This window comes from Aspergillus nomiae (assembly GCF_001204775.2).
Source record: "Aspergillus nomiae NRRL 13137 chromosome Unknown contig00007, whole genome shotgun sequence".
NCBI lineage: Eukaryota > Fungi > Ascomycota > Eurotiomycetes > Eurotiales > Aspergillaceae > Aspergillus > Aspergillus nomiae.
Genome location: NW_015378062.1, coordinates 200120 through 215550, shown reverse-complemented (window position 1 = coordinate 215550; position 15431 = coordinate 200120). Strand labels below are relative to the sequence as shown.

At 51.2% G+C, this 15431-nt stretch overlaps 6 protein-coding genes across 6 annotated transcripts; 3 read left to right on the top strand and 3 right to left on the bottom strand.

The window, feature by feature from the left end:
- Positions 1-1597: 1597 nt before the first annotated feature.
- Positions 1598-3770, top strand: ANOM_000697 (uncharacterized protein; the record flags this gene model as incomplete). Its single annotated transcript, XM_015545955.1, has 8 exons — positions 1598-1663; positions 1720-2141; positions 2234-2254; positions 2311-2494; positions 2544-2639; positions 2689-3210; positions 3302-3532; positions 3600-3770. 8 exons carry the CDS (start codon positions 1598-1600, stop codon positions 3768-3770), a joined length of 1713 nt encoding a protein of 570 aa, XP_015411879.1.
- A 262-nt stretch (positions 3771-4032) lies between these two features.
- ANOM_000696 (malate synthase) lies at positions 4033-6052 on the bottom strand (the record flags this gene model as incomplete). Its single annotated transcript, XM_015545954.1, has 4 exons — positions 4033-4471; positions 4532-4885; positions 4939-5564; positions 5618-6052. Coding segments are annotated over 4 exons (1665 nt in total), but the record flags the coding sequence as incomplete, so codon positions are not given.
- Positions 6053-7276: 1224 nt separating this feature from the next.
- Positions 7277-9012, bottom strand: ANOM_000695 (glutamine synthetase family protein; the record flags this gene model as incomplete). The annotated part of the gene is made up of 5 exons (XM_015545953.1): positions 7277-7375; positions 7432-8121; positions 8169-8221; positions 8269-8525; positions 8580-9012. 5 exons carry the CDS (start codon positions 9010-9012, stop codon positions 7345-7347), a joined length of 1464 nt encoding a protein of 487 aa, XP_015411896.1. The 3' UTR covers positions 7277-7344.
- Positions 9013-9668: 656 nt separating this feature from the next.
- ANOM_000694 (putative short-chain dehydrogenase/reductase family protein) lies at positions 9669-10803 on the top strand. Its single transcript, XM_015545952.1, has 4 exons — positions 9669-9739; positions 9790-10329; positions 10383-10566; positions 10622-10803. The coding sequence occupies exons 1-4, from the start codon at positions 9681-9683 to the stop codon at positions 10676-10678; spliced, it is 840 nt and encodes a 279-aa protein (XP_015411852.1). The 5' UTR covers positions 9669-9680; the 3' UTR covers positions 10679-10803.
- Positions 10804-11084: 281 nt separating this feature from the next.
- ANOM_000693 (putative O-methyltransferase) lies at positions 11085-12440 on the bottom strand (the record flags this gene model as incomplete). Its single annotated transcript, XM_015545951.1, has 5 exons — positions 11085-11398; positions 11452-11756; positions 11825-11899; positions 11954-12083; positions 12140-12440. 5 exons carry the CDS (start codon positions 12438-12440, stop codon positions 11085-11087), a joined length of 1125 nt encoding a protein of 374 aa, XP_015411875.1.
- Positions 12441-13242: 802 nt separating this feature from the next.
- On the top strand, positions 13243-14532 carry ANOM_000692 (uncharacterized protein; the record flags this gene model as incomplete). The annotated part of the gene is made up of 4 exons (XM_015545950.1): positions 13243-13395; positions 13451-13817; positions 13883-14000; positions 14055-14532. The coding sequence occupies 4 exons, from the start codon at positions 13243-13245 to the stop codon at positions 14530-14532; spliced, it is 1116 nt and encodes a 371-aa protein (XP_015411874.1).
- Positions 14533-15431: the final 899 nt, after the last annotated feature.

Genomic DNA, 15431 nt, shown 5'->3' with positions numbered 1-15431 from the left:
TGATTGTTCATTGCCGCCAAACGGGCCAGACCCGGAATGGGCCAATCAGAGGGCGGACATGTCGGAGCTTACGCCATGAGGGCCGATCCGCTTGGTTCGTTTGATTGCGATGTGTAATTGTATTCGACGAAGATGTCCGGTATTCTTGTGGACAGCATCAGGAAGGTATCAGGGAAAAGAAGAAGAGAAAAGCCGGGGAAAGCAGTTGCAAGTGTTGGAGACATCACGCTTACTCCTTTGGGTCATCCGCAGCCTAAACTTGTTTGGTCCTAGTGTAGGCGAATTAGGTCTGGTGCATGTTGGACCCTGAATACTAACAACAACTACTATGCCCATTGCATTTTAGACCGCCGTCGAACAACAGCTGGAGTCTTGTTCAAAAGCAATTAATCCCGCTTTCCTTGCTGGTACTTATTCGCTGACCTTTCTTTCTTTTGTATAACATGGTAGTGTTGTTGTTGAGCGTCGGTCAACGCTTTGTGAAGCCCTCCTAGGATCATCCTCACGAGGTCTTTTTGCCTCTCATCTGGGGATCCTTAGCCTGTTTAGTTTGTTCTTGGGCTTTCCTGATAGCTAGTCGTTAGGCCGTTCGGGTTCTCTTCTCTGCCTGAGGCTCCTTGCCTCTTGCTATTTTTGAGCGCGCCGAGCTACAAGCGCTGTCTCTCCTTCGGCCTTCTGAAACTCAGCCACAGCAGGGGCGATAGCTGATCGCTTGAACGAGAGCTCAGCTTGACAAGAAAGCTTCAATTATCTTGTATGAATTGCTTAGATTGTTCGAACAGCCGAGTTGTACGGCCAGTCCAAGAACCTCAGCGATTCGAACAATCCACGTACTTCAAGCGGATCCTGGATGAGTACCCCTGACACACTGAGCATCATCCACCGTACCTGATGGAGGCCATCCGATCTGATCAGCCGGCCACTGCAGCCAGACCCGTTGTTGCTCATTGAAGGGCCGGTAGATCTCGCCCATCACATGTTCTGGCCGGCCGTTACGGGGTTTCCGATGAGCTCGGCGGGAACGTGTTGTCCGTTTGGAGTCTGCCCTTACCTTCATCGTCTATAAGCAGGACATCTCACGGAAAAGGGCTCGAGAGGAGGAATGTTGTGAACCAGGTCCAAGGCTTGGAAAGGATTATATGTAGTATAGCCAATAGAGATCGCCGGTGTGATCATTGGTGTGTGGTGACAGTTTGCGATCTTATATGTGTAAATCAGCAGCAAGCGTTCACGTATAACATGCTGTTAACTTCCAATCCGGGAAATAAGCATAGAGCTAGCGGGATACACGATCATTCTCTGATGACGCCTGAGCTTTGACACGGTATTCAACTTATGCTTAGGGCTTGATGGTGGGGTTGCCGGATAGGGAATTTATTCGTATTCGGGCCCTACCAAACACCTTTCCCTTTCTAGCGAAGGCCCGCTTCGACCCAAGCAGATGTATAGTATCCAAGTGACAAGAAAATGGGTCCGTGGGAAAATAATCCCATAATATGTATGAGGTCAGGGGTGGTATTGATCTTAGGCAGACGTATCCGAGCATAAATAAGCCCCCCTTATCCCATGAAGAATGCTTCAACCATCATCACCCATCATGTTTCACCTCATCGCTCTGATCCTGGCAGCTTCCCAGCTAATCACCGCGCTAGAATGCAAATGCGTAAGTGATCCCTCTCTCAATACCACTCACGTAGGAAAAATTCTCACACAGGCTAGTCACCCTCTGACCCCTGCTGGCCATCCAACATAGAATGGGCATCCCTCAACGAAACACTCTTGGGCCACCTTATTCACACCGTCCCCCTAGCCGCAGTATGCTACCAGACTGAGCCTGTCTATAATGCTGAAGCCTGCAATGCTGTTATCGCAAATTGGACAAGTTCCGCCTTGCATTCTGCTGATCCGGCTAGTATCGATGACCCCATGTGGGCGAATAACAGCTGCAACCCCATATATCCAAACGGAACGAGTCTCACAGGTAATACCCGGGCCGGGGAGAAGGGCTGTTCAATTGGAAACTATCCCCCGTATGTCGTGAACGCAACGGAGGCTGGTCATGTGCAGGCTGCGCTGAAGTTTGCACGGCGGTGGAACTTGCGGTTGAATATCAAAAACACTGGACATGGTTCTGAAAGAAGGTACGTTTATTGTAGTCTGTACATTGGGATATTCTATTTTGATGTCTTTCCCTGCTGTCTGATTCAGATTGGCTAACTTGACTTGCTTTTAGCACGGCCCATGGAAGCTTGTCGTGCGTGAAGCTCATCCATCCAATGAGAGAAACACGCCTGGTTAACGTTTTTGTAGCATCTGGACTCATAATCTGAAACAAATCCAATTCCATGAGACGTTCCAGCCTCAGTCATGCGAGACTCAAACAGGGGTAAACGAAAGTCAAATGGCAGTCACTCTCGGCGCAGGTGTACAAGATGGAGAGCTATTTAAAGCAATGGCGAAGCACAACGCCATCGCGGTGGGCGGAACCAATGCTGTAAGATAAACTGCTAGTGCCTCGAATCCAAGCTCACAAGAATGCATAGGATGTTGGTGTCGTGGGATGGGCGACGGGTGGTGGCCATGGCCTGGCCACCGGCAACTATGGCATGGGAGCCGACAATATCATCGAGGCCGTCCTGGTAACGCCCGGAGGCGAATTGGTAACGGCCAATGCTTGTCAGAACAAAGATCTCTTCTGGGCCATCCGCGGAGGCGGTGGAGGGACATTTGGGGTTATACTCAGTTGTTACCCTGAAAGCGTACCCAATGCCATCGGTGACCCTCGTCGATCTGTCAATGTCAGCCAAGAATGGAACTCGTCCTTCGAGCTGGTATAGGTTTGTTGCCCGGGCCCACGGGTACTTGGACCTCTTGCAAGAAGCCGGCGTTCATGGGTACTATACGATGGGTGGAGGGCTCCTGGTACTGCAGGGTGCTTTGCTTCTATATGACGCCGATAATGGAACAGTGGGGGACCTTCTTGCACCTATGCGAAGGTTCTTTGAGGCTTCCAATGAAACAGCTACTTCGAGCCTCACGCCGGTTGCCACATTGCCGTGGTATGAACTTGTCAAGATGATGCCCGCTATCGAATCAGTAGGCACAAAGCAAAGCGCCAGAACATCGCGGTTCATCCCACAGAGGGTAGTCAATAATGATATTGAATTATTTGCGAAGACTCTAGAGGCGATCACCTCGGGACCTCTGATTGTGAGTACTAGTTTTAACTCCGCCTTTTCTTTTTCTTTTTTTCTTTTTATTTTTATTTTCAAGACTTCCAGCTGAGACGACAACCACATAGGATGGAGTCTCGACTCCTTCGATTTCCGGAACCATGACCGGTAGCAGGACACCCGTTGACAATGCACTTAACCCTGCCTGGCGAGACGCTGTTGTGCATATCATCACGTCGCAAAGCTGGGACGAATCCCTACCTCCCGCTGTGGCTGACCAGGTAATTCACAATATGACCTACCAGAAAGGCTATGTATTGCGACAGCTTGCGCCTGATACGGGTGCTTACTTCAATGAGGTGAGACTACAAGGTGTCTATCTACTTGCGTATGCATCCGTCGCTGATGAGTATATTTCTTATGTAGGCAAACGCAGACGAGCCAAATTGGCAGTGGTCCTTTTTCGGCTCTGGCTATGCTAGACTTCAAGCGATTAAGCAGAAGTATGATCCAGAGGGTCTGCTCTGGTGTCGTCAGTGTGTTGGGAGCGAGGCATGGACGGAACAGCAGGATGGGAGGCTCTGTCGTGCGGTTTAAAGGGTCGGGTTGAAAGGATAACTTTTAAAGTTGTTCTGATTTATCCTCATCGCTAATTGTAAATTTTATCTGCTGTGTTAGTGGTGGGATCGTACTATCATAATCCTGACGCTATAGAGGTACATAGCTTAGTTCAATAGCCCCTAAGCAACAAGGCCCGAAAATGCTGTAACCAGATAAATATATACCCTTCCACTACGCCAGTGCTAGTATGAGTTCTAAGTCGTGTACAATTGCTCCTTTTCATATTGCTCAAGTTAATTTATGATTGAACTAGGCCCTAAAACCATCATACTGATAGGCCCCAGATAGGGCATGACTAACAACACTGATGCACATAACCTTGATGCTTGTTTGGAACTAGACAAAGGAAATTAAGAAATCAAATGCTCCATGGTATAATCATACAAATCATAACGCAATTACAGCTTGGACACCTGGCCCGCTGACGAGATCTCGTTGTACAACAAGCTGGTCAAGAAATCCGCGTAATCCTCGCCCGTCACCTGGCCGGCGAAGTAGCGGGCTGCCAGGTGGTACTTGTTGCCCTTGGGGCCCTTCTCCGCCAGGCTGTCGGCCTGCTCCTTCAACAAGCGCAGCGCATAGGCCTTGTCGACCTTCTTGCCCTCGGATGTGGTGACGCCGTGGTGGGTCCATTGCCAGAGCTGACTGCGAGACACTTCGGCGGTGGCAGCGTCCTCCTATTCGGGGTTAGTCTGATATTCCTTGAGAGCCTGCAGAGAAGGGGAAGGAAAACGCACCATAAGGTAGTTGATCGGAATACATCCGACTCCACGGAGCCAGCCCTCCATGTACGAAAGACCGATGTTCAGGTTCTTCCGGATGCCCTCCTCGGTGATCTTGCCGGGCACGTTGGTGTTCAAGAGATCGTTGGCGGTGACATGAGCGTCCTCACGGCGCACGAAGAGCTGGTTGGGAGTGGGCATGTGCTTGTTGAATACGTCGGAGGCGATCGCGGCGAGAGCCGGGTGCGCGACCCAGGTTCCGTCGTGACCAGCACGAACCTCACGCAGCTTGTCGGCGCGCACGCTCTCCATAGCCTTGTCGTTGGCAGCCTGGTTATCCTTGATGGGGATCTGAGCGGCCATACCACCCTGTTTCAATTAGCATGCTTCGCGCATGGATTGCCGTTACTAGGGGTGCTTACCATAGCGTGAACACCACGACGGTGGCAAGTCTTGATCAACAGTCTCACATAGGCATCCATGAAAGGCACAGTCATGGTAACGTCCGAGCGATCGGGAAGGACAAAGTTGGGGTGCTTGCGGAATTTCTTGATGAAGGAGAAGATGTAGTCCCAGCGACCGCAGTTCAGTCCGGAGCTGTGTTCACGGAGTTCGTAGATGATCTCGTCCATCTCGAAGGCAGCGCTGATGGTCTCGATCAAGACAGTACCACGGATGGTTCCGCGAGGCATGCCGATGTAGTCCTGAGCCAGGTTGAAGACGTCGTTCCACAGTCTGGCCTCCAGGTGGGACTCCATCTTGGGAAGATAGAAGTACGGTCCGAACCCGCGAGCCACCAGCTCCTTGGCGTTGTGGAAGAAGTAGAGACCGAAATCGAACAAACTACCGGAGATCGGCTCTCCGTTGACGGTGAAGTGCTTCTCGTCCAGGTGCCAGCCACGGGCACGGGCGATCAAAGTGGGGAGAGTGCGGTCGGTGCGCAGCTTGTATTCCTTGTTGCCCTGCTTGAAGTCGATCTGGCGACGGATGGCATCGTACAAGTTGACCTGACCGTTGATCATGTTCTCCCAGGTTGGGGCGCTGGAGTCTATTTCCACCGTCAGCGTGTCTTCCACCAAGACGTCCCCGCGAAAAACATACCCTCAAAATCCGCCATGTAGGTCCAAACGTCGGCGTTCAGCGCATTCACCACCATCTTGCGGTCCGTGGGGCCGGTAATTTCCACGCGACGGTCGACGAGACCGGGCGCGGGAGGAGCACCCTTCCAGGCGTCATTCTCACGGATGTGCTTGGTCTCGGGGAGGAAGTCGAGGAGGTTACCCTTGTCGAGCTCGGCCTGGCGATCGATGCGGCGCTGGAGAAGAGCTTTACGGGTTGGGTTGAAGGTACGGTGGAGGATAGCCAGGAAGGCGCAAGCTTCCTTGGTGAGGATCTTGCGGGCGTCGTTGGGGATGGCGCCCAGGATGGCGACATCCTTGAGCTGCACGTCGATTTGGCTCATGATGGTAATCCTTGTTCTTGTTTTAGTTTTATACCTAACGAACAAGTGTACGAAGACAGATTGGAAACAGACAAAGGAGAAACAGGAAGCGTCCGAGGTACGACCAACGGGTATATAAGTACAATCGGCTGGAGCAATGGAGCACTACGTCAGGACCATGGACAACCGCGGCTAAAGATGGGAACTCTGGGTTCAACCTGATAGGCAGGAGCTCCAATTGGAACGGTAACGCAGTGTATTGTATTTCAGCATGCTCCAGTCTCTCAGGAGTGCCCATTCGATGGTGAATGGACCTGCGATAGGCCCGGAACCAGTCACTGGCCACCGTCGCATCTCGATATCGGCCAGGATGAGCGGAAACTTCCTAATCGGGATGCCGTTTGGAGAGCTGCCAGCTGCATCCCGTGACTTTGCCGCGGAGAGTCGGTATGGGGCCCGGTAATACCGATACACGACCAGGCCTGTCTGACAGCGTCTGTCGCTCTCGGCCGATAATTCCCCACGTCCGTTTCGATCCCCTCACCCGGGGGCCGCCGTATACCGATAAGCTCTTTATCGATATTAGAACACAAGATGACTACTACTCTATACTTATATCCGCCTCGCTACTGCGACCGGCCAGAATCTACGGGATGTGCCAATTCTCTGGCTGCTTTGGCTATCCGTCTTTACCGAGTCCAGTCGATCATGACCACGACCGTACGGTTTGGTACTGTTTTCCAGGCGACTCACTTCTAGCTCGCAGGAACTACCGAGGGAAAAAGATAATAAACTCCCCGCACATCCGAGTCTTCCACTCACAACCGCGGCCCTCCCGATCGTCACCATGATTTGTTGCAACCACGAAAAGGTCCATGGGTCTGGCCTCAGGCTACCGATTGATTCCGATATGGTCGCGCGACGATAAGATAACCTAATTGCGCCAACCTTATAGGACGGAGTCACGGCATGGAAAATATATCTTTCGGTTCGGTCTCCCAACACGATGGGTATCAAGACTCCGACCGGATCAGGAGTTAAGACTCCAGTGCCAGGAAGTAGTCCTCAACTATACTACCATACTACCATACTACAGAGTAACCTGTGTTTGGGACTGAAATTAATTGTTTTGTCCCTTTCGCCCAACGTGAGAGAATGGCATGTGATCCTCTGAGCATGTGATGTTGTAGCTTGTGAATCATCATCTTCACTCCCGGTTGTCGGGAGTCCAAGGATCGGGATGACACGGGCAGTCAAATACTGCTGTGCTCTGGTTGATCCAAAAGTCTCCCCGAGAGTTCTGAGCTCTGCAGAGCACAGACAACGCTAAAAATGAATTCATTGGTATCTAATAACTCTATGTCATATCCGCCAGCCGGGGCAAAGTCTAGACCGTTTCAATATATCGCCGCACCTCCCTAGAGCATGGTCAGTACACAGCGAAGACTAGATGAATGCAAACATCCAAACATACCAATCAGTGACGGCTTCTTCCCACAGGCGCACTTCATGTTCCCGGGTGCCACCAAAATGGTCGACGAAAGCATCCCCAAACACCTCCCGTGCGACACTGCCCTCGCGCGTAAACGCGGCGACCGCTTCCTTGAGGGACTTGGCCAGACGCACCCCCTGGTCGCTGCCACCCCCCATCTCCTCACCTTTAGATAGCGGGGGTACAGGGATCTCCAGCTTCTTCTCCACGCCCCGCCATCCCAATGCGACAATAGCCGCCATGACATAATGCGGATTGGCATCTGCTCCAGGAACTCGCACTTCTAACCGGGTGGCCTTGGGGCTACCTGTCGGCGGTGTAATCAATCGAATAGAGGCCGCCCGATGCTCCAGGCCCCACGAAACCGTGACGGGGGCCCAGAAATTCTCCACCAGCCGTTTGTAGGAGTTGATGGTCGGCGCAAACATAGGCATAATATCCGGGAGACCCGTGAGAACGCCCGCTAAGAAATATCTGCCCAAGTCGGAAAGATGGGCGACATCGGGGTACGGTGGAGATGGGTCCGGGGTATCGCGCAGAAAAGCGTTCTTTCCATCACTGGTAACGAGCGAGATATGCATGTGGCCACTATTACCAGGCAATCCCTGCCGGGGTTTTGCCATGAAAGTGGGTGTGATACCGTGCTTGGTTCCAATCGATTTGACAACATATCTGTGTCGCGGTTAATATGGGTCAAATCGATCCCATATTTGGCTTACTTGAATAGTCCTGCTTTATCGGCCATCTCCTTGGCTTCTCCGAATTGTAGCGCCTAACAACGTCAACATTGGCGGGTCAAGCCCCAGGTAGAGCACTCACAGCTTCAAACACCCCGGGTCCACTTTCTGTATGCCATCCTTCAATGTCGCATTTAAATTGCTCGCACGCATCGAAAATACCGTAATAATAATCTTGGTTATGGATAGGGCGGGTCAAACTGTATCCGAACATTCCCTCGGTCAAGGAAGGTAATGCTTCAACGGGGTTCTCTCTCAAGAAGGTCGCTGTGGCAGACGCGCTGCGCTCGGGAGATGGATGGGATTCCGGTACACGAAACTGATAAAACTCATACTCCGCTGAAAGAAGTCAGCCTGTCCATATCTCAAGGAGGATGTAGCGCGTTTGCGGACCCCCTGCCATCGCCCGATATCCGGCCGCCTCAGCCTTGCCGAGTGCGGTCTTTACCAGACCTCGAGGGCATGCACACACAGGCTCCCGAGTATCGGGATCGTGAAAGCTAACGAGGAAGAAAGGGACGTTGTTCTCCCAGGGAATGCGACGGAAGCTGCTCAGATCTGGAATGGCAACAATATCCCGATAACCGTTCTCCTTGTTACTAATGGCTAATTCCTTGAAGTACGTCTGATCGTGCATGTCCCACCCGAAGATCACCGAGCAGAATCCAAAGCCTTCCGACACGATCGAAAGGAACTTCTTCTTGGAGACGAGCTTCCCGCGAAGCATCCCATCGACATCCACACCGGCTAACTTGACACGAGTATCTTGCTGCAGGACCTCGGCGACATTGTCAAGTGTGACTTCGGGGGAGGATATAGAGCTCATATTGGAGCTAGCAGTGAAGCGACGTCAGTTCGAATTTAGGAATGGAAATAGTTGGAAGGCATGAACCTACAAACAAGGGAGAATCACGGTTCAAGAAGGATGCGGGCGGAGCGAAGGAGCCACAGCGGGTCATCTGTTATCAGGCGCCTTATCGTCATGCGGATCAAATGACCGCCCAGGAGACAAACTGCGTCCTTCCTCCTTGTCCATCTTCATTTTAATAATGTTTGCTCGTGTGGAGGGGCCTAGTACCGGAAAGCCTGGTCGGGACATCGCGCTCTTCATACGTGTCGTCCTGGAAGGAAAATGAGGAGGAAGATGATACCAGGAGAATCCTCTACTCTTCCGTTCCTCGTTATCAGTTTATCTTCAAGTCACTTGATGTCACTTGATTCCACGGTTTCCGCCATAGCTTAGATAATAAACGTGCCCCGCGTTTGGTGGTGTGTTGTCACCAGCTGCTGCTTCAATTGATATAAACTTATCTTTTGCTAATCAATCTTGAATCATTCTTCTCAATTAACCATAGTCGGATTGAAACTGTTATCCCCAAGGGTATCACCCTGAACGTGAGTCTTAAATCTTGATTATGACATCATCCTAGAGTCCCTTCTCCCGCCGAGGATAACCACTCACTGATCATTGCTTGCGGGTAGGAATACGACACAATGGCTACTCCAGTAGGTCGTCTTCAAGGCAAGAATGCTGTAATCACTGGTGCTGCAGGGTGAGTTCCCTAGAGGCAATTCCTTTCAGCAACGTGCTAATATAGTGTAGAGGGATCGGCCTCGAGACTAGCATCCTCTTCGCCCGCGAAGGTGCTAATGTCCTCATGGCCGATATCTCTGCCCCTGCCCTCGAGAAAGCTCTCGCCAAAGTGAAGGAAGTTGTCCCCAATGCCGCACGACTCGAAACCTTTCAATGCGATGTTTCCAAGGAGGCCGAGGTACAAGCGATGGTGGAGTCTCAAGACAGCTGGGGCGGAACCGATGTGATCTTCAACAACGCTGGTATCATGCATGCCGACGATGCCGACGCCGTGGACACGCCAGAGAAGATCTGGGATTTGACACAGAACATTAACGTGAAGGGTGTGTGGTTTGGATGCAAGCATGCCGTGCTCAGTCTCCGTCGTCATAAGAAGACTAAGGGTAGCATCATCAACACTGCCAGTGTAGTTGCCTTAGTGGGTAGTGCCACCCCTCAGCTGGCTTACACTGCCAGCAAGGGTGCGGTGCTGGCCCTGACCCGTGAACTCGCCATTGTGCATGCTCGGGAGGGCTTCCGTTTCAATGCACTGTGCCCCGCCCCGCTAAAGTACGTTTTGCATTAGCATTGAGCTTGACTGATTATCATGCTGACGATGACAGCACCCCGCTCCTGCAAGACTGGCTGGGCGATGATAAGCCTAAGCGGTTCCGTCGTGAGGTGCACTTCCCGACCGGACGATTCGGCGAGGCCATTGAACAGGCGCATGCAGTGGTTTTCCTTGCCAGTGACGAAAGCAGCTTCGTCAACGGTCATGATTTTGTTGTTGACGGTGGAATGTCTAAGGTACGTGAACCTGTGATTACGAACTTGCTGAGGAGAGGAGCTGATTGCATGATAGGCATACGTCACCCCCGAGGGACCAGCCACCACTGCCCCTAAGAACTTGGGTCACTAAATCCGCATGCTTATGCTTATACTACGATTGTCGATGAATGTCTTTATTGTCTAAGGGCAGATGCAATAGAAGATCTATTTTAATACCTTCAACCAGCCCCTAATGTAGCAGACATCGTCCATTCCGGACCTCATGAAGACGAACTTCCCTGCCGCTAGCCTGCTCGGTCATCCTAACCCATACCAGAGCACTACGAAGCCTAAATTTTATGTCCTAGGTCGTGGTGATATGTTTCATAATACAGACCTAGTACGTGCATTAAACGGTCGTGCAGCCCCTTGCCACAAAAAACCGTTTGATTATATGGATTTGAGATCAAATTAGGTATTATCATTCAACTCAATCTGAAATGTGGCACCTTTGTTACCTTTCTACTTGTATTCTCAAACTGAGTGACGTCCGGAATTTATGCGACCTCGGCTTCGACAATCATCTCATACTCCTGAGGATCAGGCCAAAAGTTGATAATTTTGAAGCCAGCATCGGTTAACAGCTTCTCCCACGCGCCTTGCGTCCGCTCGGAAGCTGACAGCAACGACATCATCTCCACGTCCATTGTGGTTTGGCTGAGGCTTGCTCCTATCGGCGGAAGAACGATGTCGTAGATGAGGAGCTTGGAGTAGCCCTTTACCATTGCGTTTCTGGTGTTCACGAGCAGTTGCTTCGCTTTGTCGTCCGGCCAGTCATGGAGAACGGCGTGCAGAAAGTAAGCACGGCTCCCTGCGGTTCTGGTATCAGTAGGCAGACTGCATTTCTGGTCCGGAGTGTCTCACCTGTCACAGGCTGCGGTAAGAAAAAGTCATGAGCCATAGCTGTGATCTTCTCATCGAGCCGAACATTGGCAATCACCTCGGGAAGATCTTGCAAAACGAGCGATCCAGCAGGGATGTCTGGATGCTTGGCAAGAACGTGGGAAATGTCCGTCCCAGTGTTTCCACCAAGATCAACCACGAATGGAGAGCCATCGTCCAGCTTGGCACCTTCGAGCAGGGTGGTGGTGTCGTAAACCTTAGTCCATGGGGTCTTCCATGCTGTCCAGGCCTCCATATGGCCAGTGAAAGCTTCGAAATACGCGGGACTTTTCTGCAATCGCCCAAAGAAGGTGAGACCGTCCGGATCAACGTCCGTGTAATTATTCAGATCAACGTCCGTAGGTCCTTATAAGAGATCTTGGCCAGATAGGCCGGCAAGTTATGGCCGGCCGCAATATATTGATGTGTTCTGGCCAACACGTCAGGACAGCATCTGGACTGATGGCTGGACAGGCATCCTTACGCTGCTTGAAGCGAGGCACGAACCTTGGTGCTCTCGTCACCGATAGCGTATGAGAACGCAGTCGGTTTGAATGTGTCTTCTGCGGTTTCCTCAACTACGTTGAAGGCTGCTAGCAAGCGGAAGAGCCGACCTGTACGCCTTCAGTGAGCAATATCGAAACATGCCAGCATGCGGTTCAAGGCTTACGCAGCAGGTTTGTATCAACGGTGGGGGTGGTGAGCTCTACCAACTCGTGGATCGACTTCTCACCCCCTCCAGCGTTTGTCCAGGACTTCCAAAGACCCACGTTAATGCATGTTTGCAGAGCGGCAAAGACAACAGGGTGTTCAAAGCAGAAGCCCCAGGCGCGCTCATAGGGTGTTTCCACTCGGGCAAGCAGTCGCCGTGCTGCAGCGCGCACTTGTAAGCGCTCCACTTCGCTGCCGCTATATGCCTCTGGTTTAACTGCATCTAGAGCAGCAATGGTTTCTAGGATCTGAGACCGCATATTGCACTTTCTGGTTGGGATTTCGGGGTATCAGGGAAGGAATATATGACACCGTTGCACTAGGCCAGGCGGACGAGGTGGGCGACGGTATATAAGGGCCGACGGTGCCCATTTGGCTAGCAGCGCTAGGGCCAAGTGTCGAATCTTGGATGAAGACAGCGGGGTGAACCCCTCAGCACTAAAACCAATGGCCCACAAAAGTTCAAGATTTCTTGCGTCTGAGCCGTTAGTATGGAAAATAATTGGAAACCTTCGTCTCTGGACTAGGTTAAGAGAGTAGGCAGGATCATCATTTTGTACACTTCCGAGGACCGGCTCAGGTGCTAATGTACGCGGTTAAGCCCATTCAGGAAAGATCGCTGCATATCTGGGCCACGCCACCACCAGTCTAGGCACCGATAGCAACATGCAGGGGGTCAGTTCGCCGGATCGTCTGGGCCGCGCACTGTCACTCGGGTCCTGAGTAATTATGTCCATCCTGCAACGCTACGGGGCACTTATGCCGATTTCTTGGCGTTCTTTGGCTTTCGATCGGCAGCAGAAAACGATATCGCTTGAAGTACAGGTCATATCCCCTTTCATACTAATACATTAGAGGCCGCCATACTCAGATCCTGGCGTACTTTAGTTGAGGAGCAGTAGCAGCAAGATGGTGTCGCTCAATCTACAGGTCATAAACCCTTCCATACTAATACTACACGAATGGCTGCATCTTCTCATCTTGGGTAGGAAATTTTTTTTCCCTCTCTCACCTCAATGACCGTTCACTTTTCTTTGTGAATCTACTGTAGCCATCTTCGACATGAGCGCATACGGAGGTTTAGGGCCCATGACCAATGCGGTCCTTTGGGTAGAGGTCGTGATCTTTGCTGTCTTCGTAGGGCTAAGGCTCTATACGCGAAAACACATTCTGAATTCGATCGGCCTTGATGATTATATGGTCGTACTTGCATTGGTGAGAGACTTAACCGTAATACAAAGCTACTTGGGCGCAAGCTGACATGCGGCAGATACTTCACGTCTTGTACACCATTTTTGTCAGCATAGGAACCCACTACGGCGTCGGGCAACTGTTTGCTGATGTCGGCGATCCAGTTACCTATTCCAAAGCCACCATGTATGAAGTGTTCAGCCAGGTGGCTGGTATCATGGTCATTGGTGTTGGTAAATGGGCCGTTGGCACCTTCCTCCTACGAATTGTGCGAAATAAAATTCAGATTTGGTTTATCTGGGGTTGTCTTGCGATCACCACTATCATCACACTGTTCGCCAGTATTACCGTTGTGATCCAGTGTTTTCCAGTCCAAAAGACTTGGAACCCAACTCTGGAAGGAACATGCTGGCTCGACTTTTCCAAGGTGGGCTACACGGTTGGATGTGAGTGCTGCATGACCTTGGCCCTAGCGTGGGTTCTTGAATGAAAACGCCTGACTTGTTTTCAGCGTGGTTCGTCGCTGCCGACTTCTCCTTTGCGATTCTTCCATGGTTCATCGTCTGGGATCTCAACATGAAGCAAAAGGAGAAGATCACGGTTGCCTGCGGTCTCAGTCTTGGAATCTTGTAAGCCTGGAAAGCCCCACTGCTTTGGACCAACGTCTGACATGAAGACTCCAGCGCTGGAGTATGTGGTATCGTTCGCACCGTAGCTCTGGCAGGCCTGAATGCATCTGAATATATCTGTACGTTCTCTTCAGCCCCGCTCATGATGGTAGAGCTGACCCAACTCGAAGATGATACCGTGCCAATGCTCATCTGGTCCGCAACGGAAAGTTGCGTCACGATCATGTGCTCGACGATTCCCGTCCTCCGTCCTCTCTACGTTCGTATTAAGTACGGCTCAAAGGACGAAAGCAATTCTGGGAACAGTTCCTACAAACTGCCATTGTACGGCAGCGGTCGCAAGTACGGCAGACTTTCGAAATCCGGTCTTGACCCTTCCACCGTTGAAACGATCGGCGGTTCTCGCCGGACACCTGCTAGAAACTATAACACCAGCAACGTTAGCAATGAGCATATCCTGGGGGACACTGCAGGCATCGCAAGGACAGACGAGATTTCTGTCAGCTATGAGCAAGTCGAGAAGAAAGTCTAGGAAGCGGCTCACACTGTTGAGTACGCCGATCGATGTCTACTTGTCAATTTGGGCCGGAAGGAGAGCGATCTGAACCAGGATGTCCGAGGGTCGAGTATGGGTGATTGGTGGAGGGTGACTACTAACTAGAGTTATGGAGGAAACTTAGCTGATAACTACGATGTGTCAATCTCCCCAGACAAGCTTCCGAAGGTCCACAGTAAATGCTATGTCCTCGATCGATTTCCCAAGTTCATTCATTGAATGGGGCGTGGATCCCCGCTAGGGAATTTCTCCTAGACTCGTGGTCATTCCTCAAAAAAAGAAAAAGGAGAACGCAAAGGAATATTCTCCGTATCACTTCCAAATGACTGCGGAATAATCGGCAGAGGAGTATTTACCCGCCGATGCAGACTACCTCTAGGCAAAACGAAGTTTCTTTTAGTCTATGCATCACAATCGGATTTACTATTCTCCCTCCTCCCCAGGAGATCTATCACACGAAAATTCCCAAACAGGAACAAAGGTGACATGAGTACTCACACGACTCCATATATCTAGCCAACCCTGTGTAAAGTAGCACTCGATTGTCAACGGAACCATGATTCAAGCAGAAACTATATCCATGAGTGGGGTGTGTGTGTGGCGCCCAAGCCGTCCCAAGGCCCAAGCCCGCGGCACGGCATTCTTAAGTTCCAGGATACCATTTTTAGGTCTGTGGCTTACGGAGGAAGTGTTCCGGGGAAGCCATCTAAGGCTGAGAAAATAGTTCTATGGCTAGCTCGGGCCTGTCACAATGCATACATATTAGGGCTCGCTAGACCAAGCAAGGGGGACACGGGTGTGTGTGCCAACCGAGATTGATTTAAGGGTAGATACTAGATACAAACTCCGAGGTATGTGTTCAAGTTTCAGGAGTT

Bases quoted from the DNA above. Each gene is read 5' to 3' on its own strand.
- ANOM_000694 (XM_015545952.1), top strand. From the start codon at position 9,681: ATGGCTACTCCAGTAGGTCGTCTTCAAGGCAAGAATGCTGTAATCACT. The intron at 9,740-9,789 runs GTGAGTTCCCTA...AATATAGTGTAG, and splicing joins GTAATCACTGGTGCTGCAGG to AGGGATCGGCCTCGAGACTA. The intron at 10,567-10,621 runs GTACGTGAACCT...ATTGCATGATAG, and splicing joins TTGACGGTGGAATGTCTAAG to GCATACGTCACCCCCGAGGG.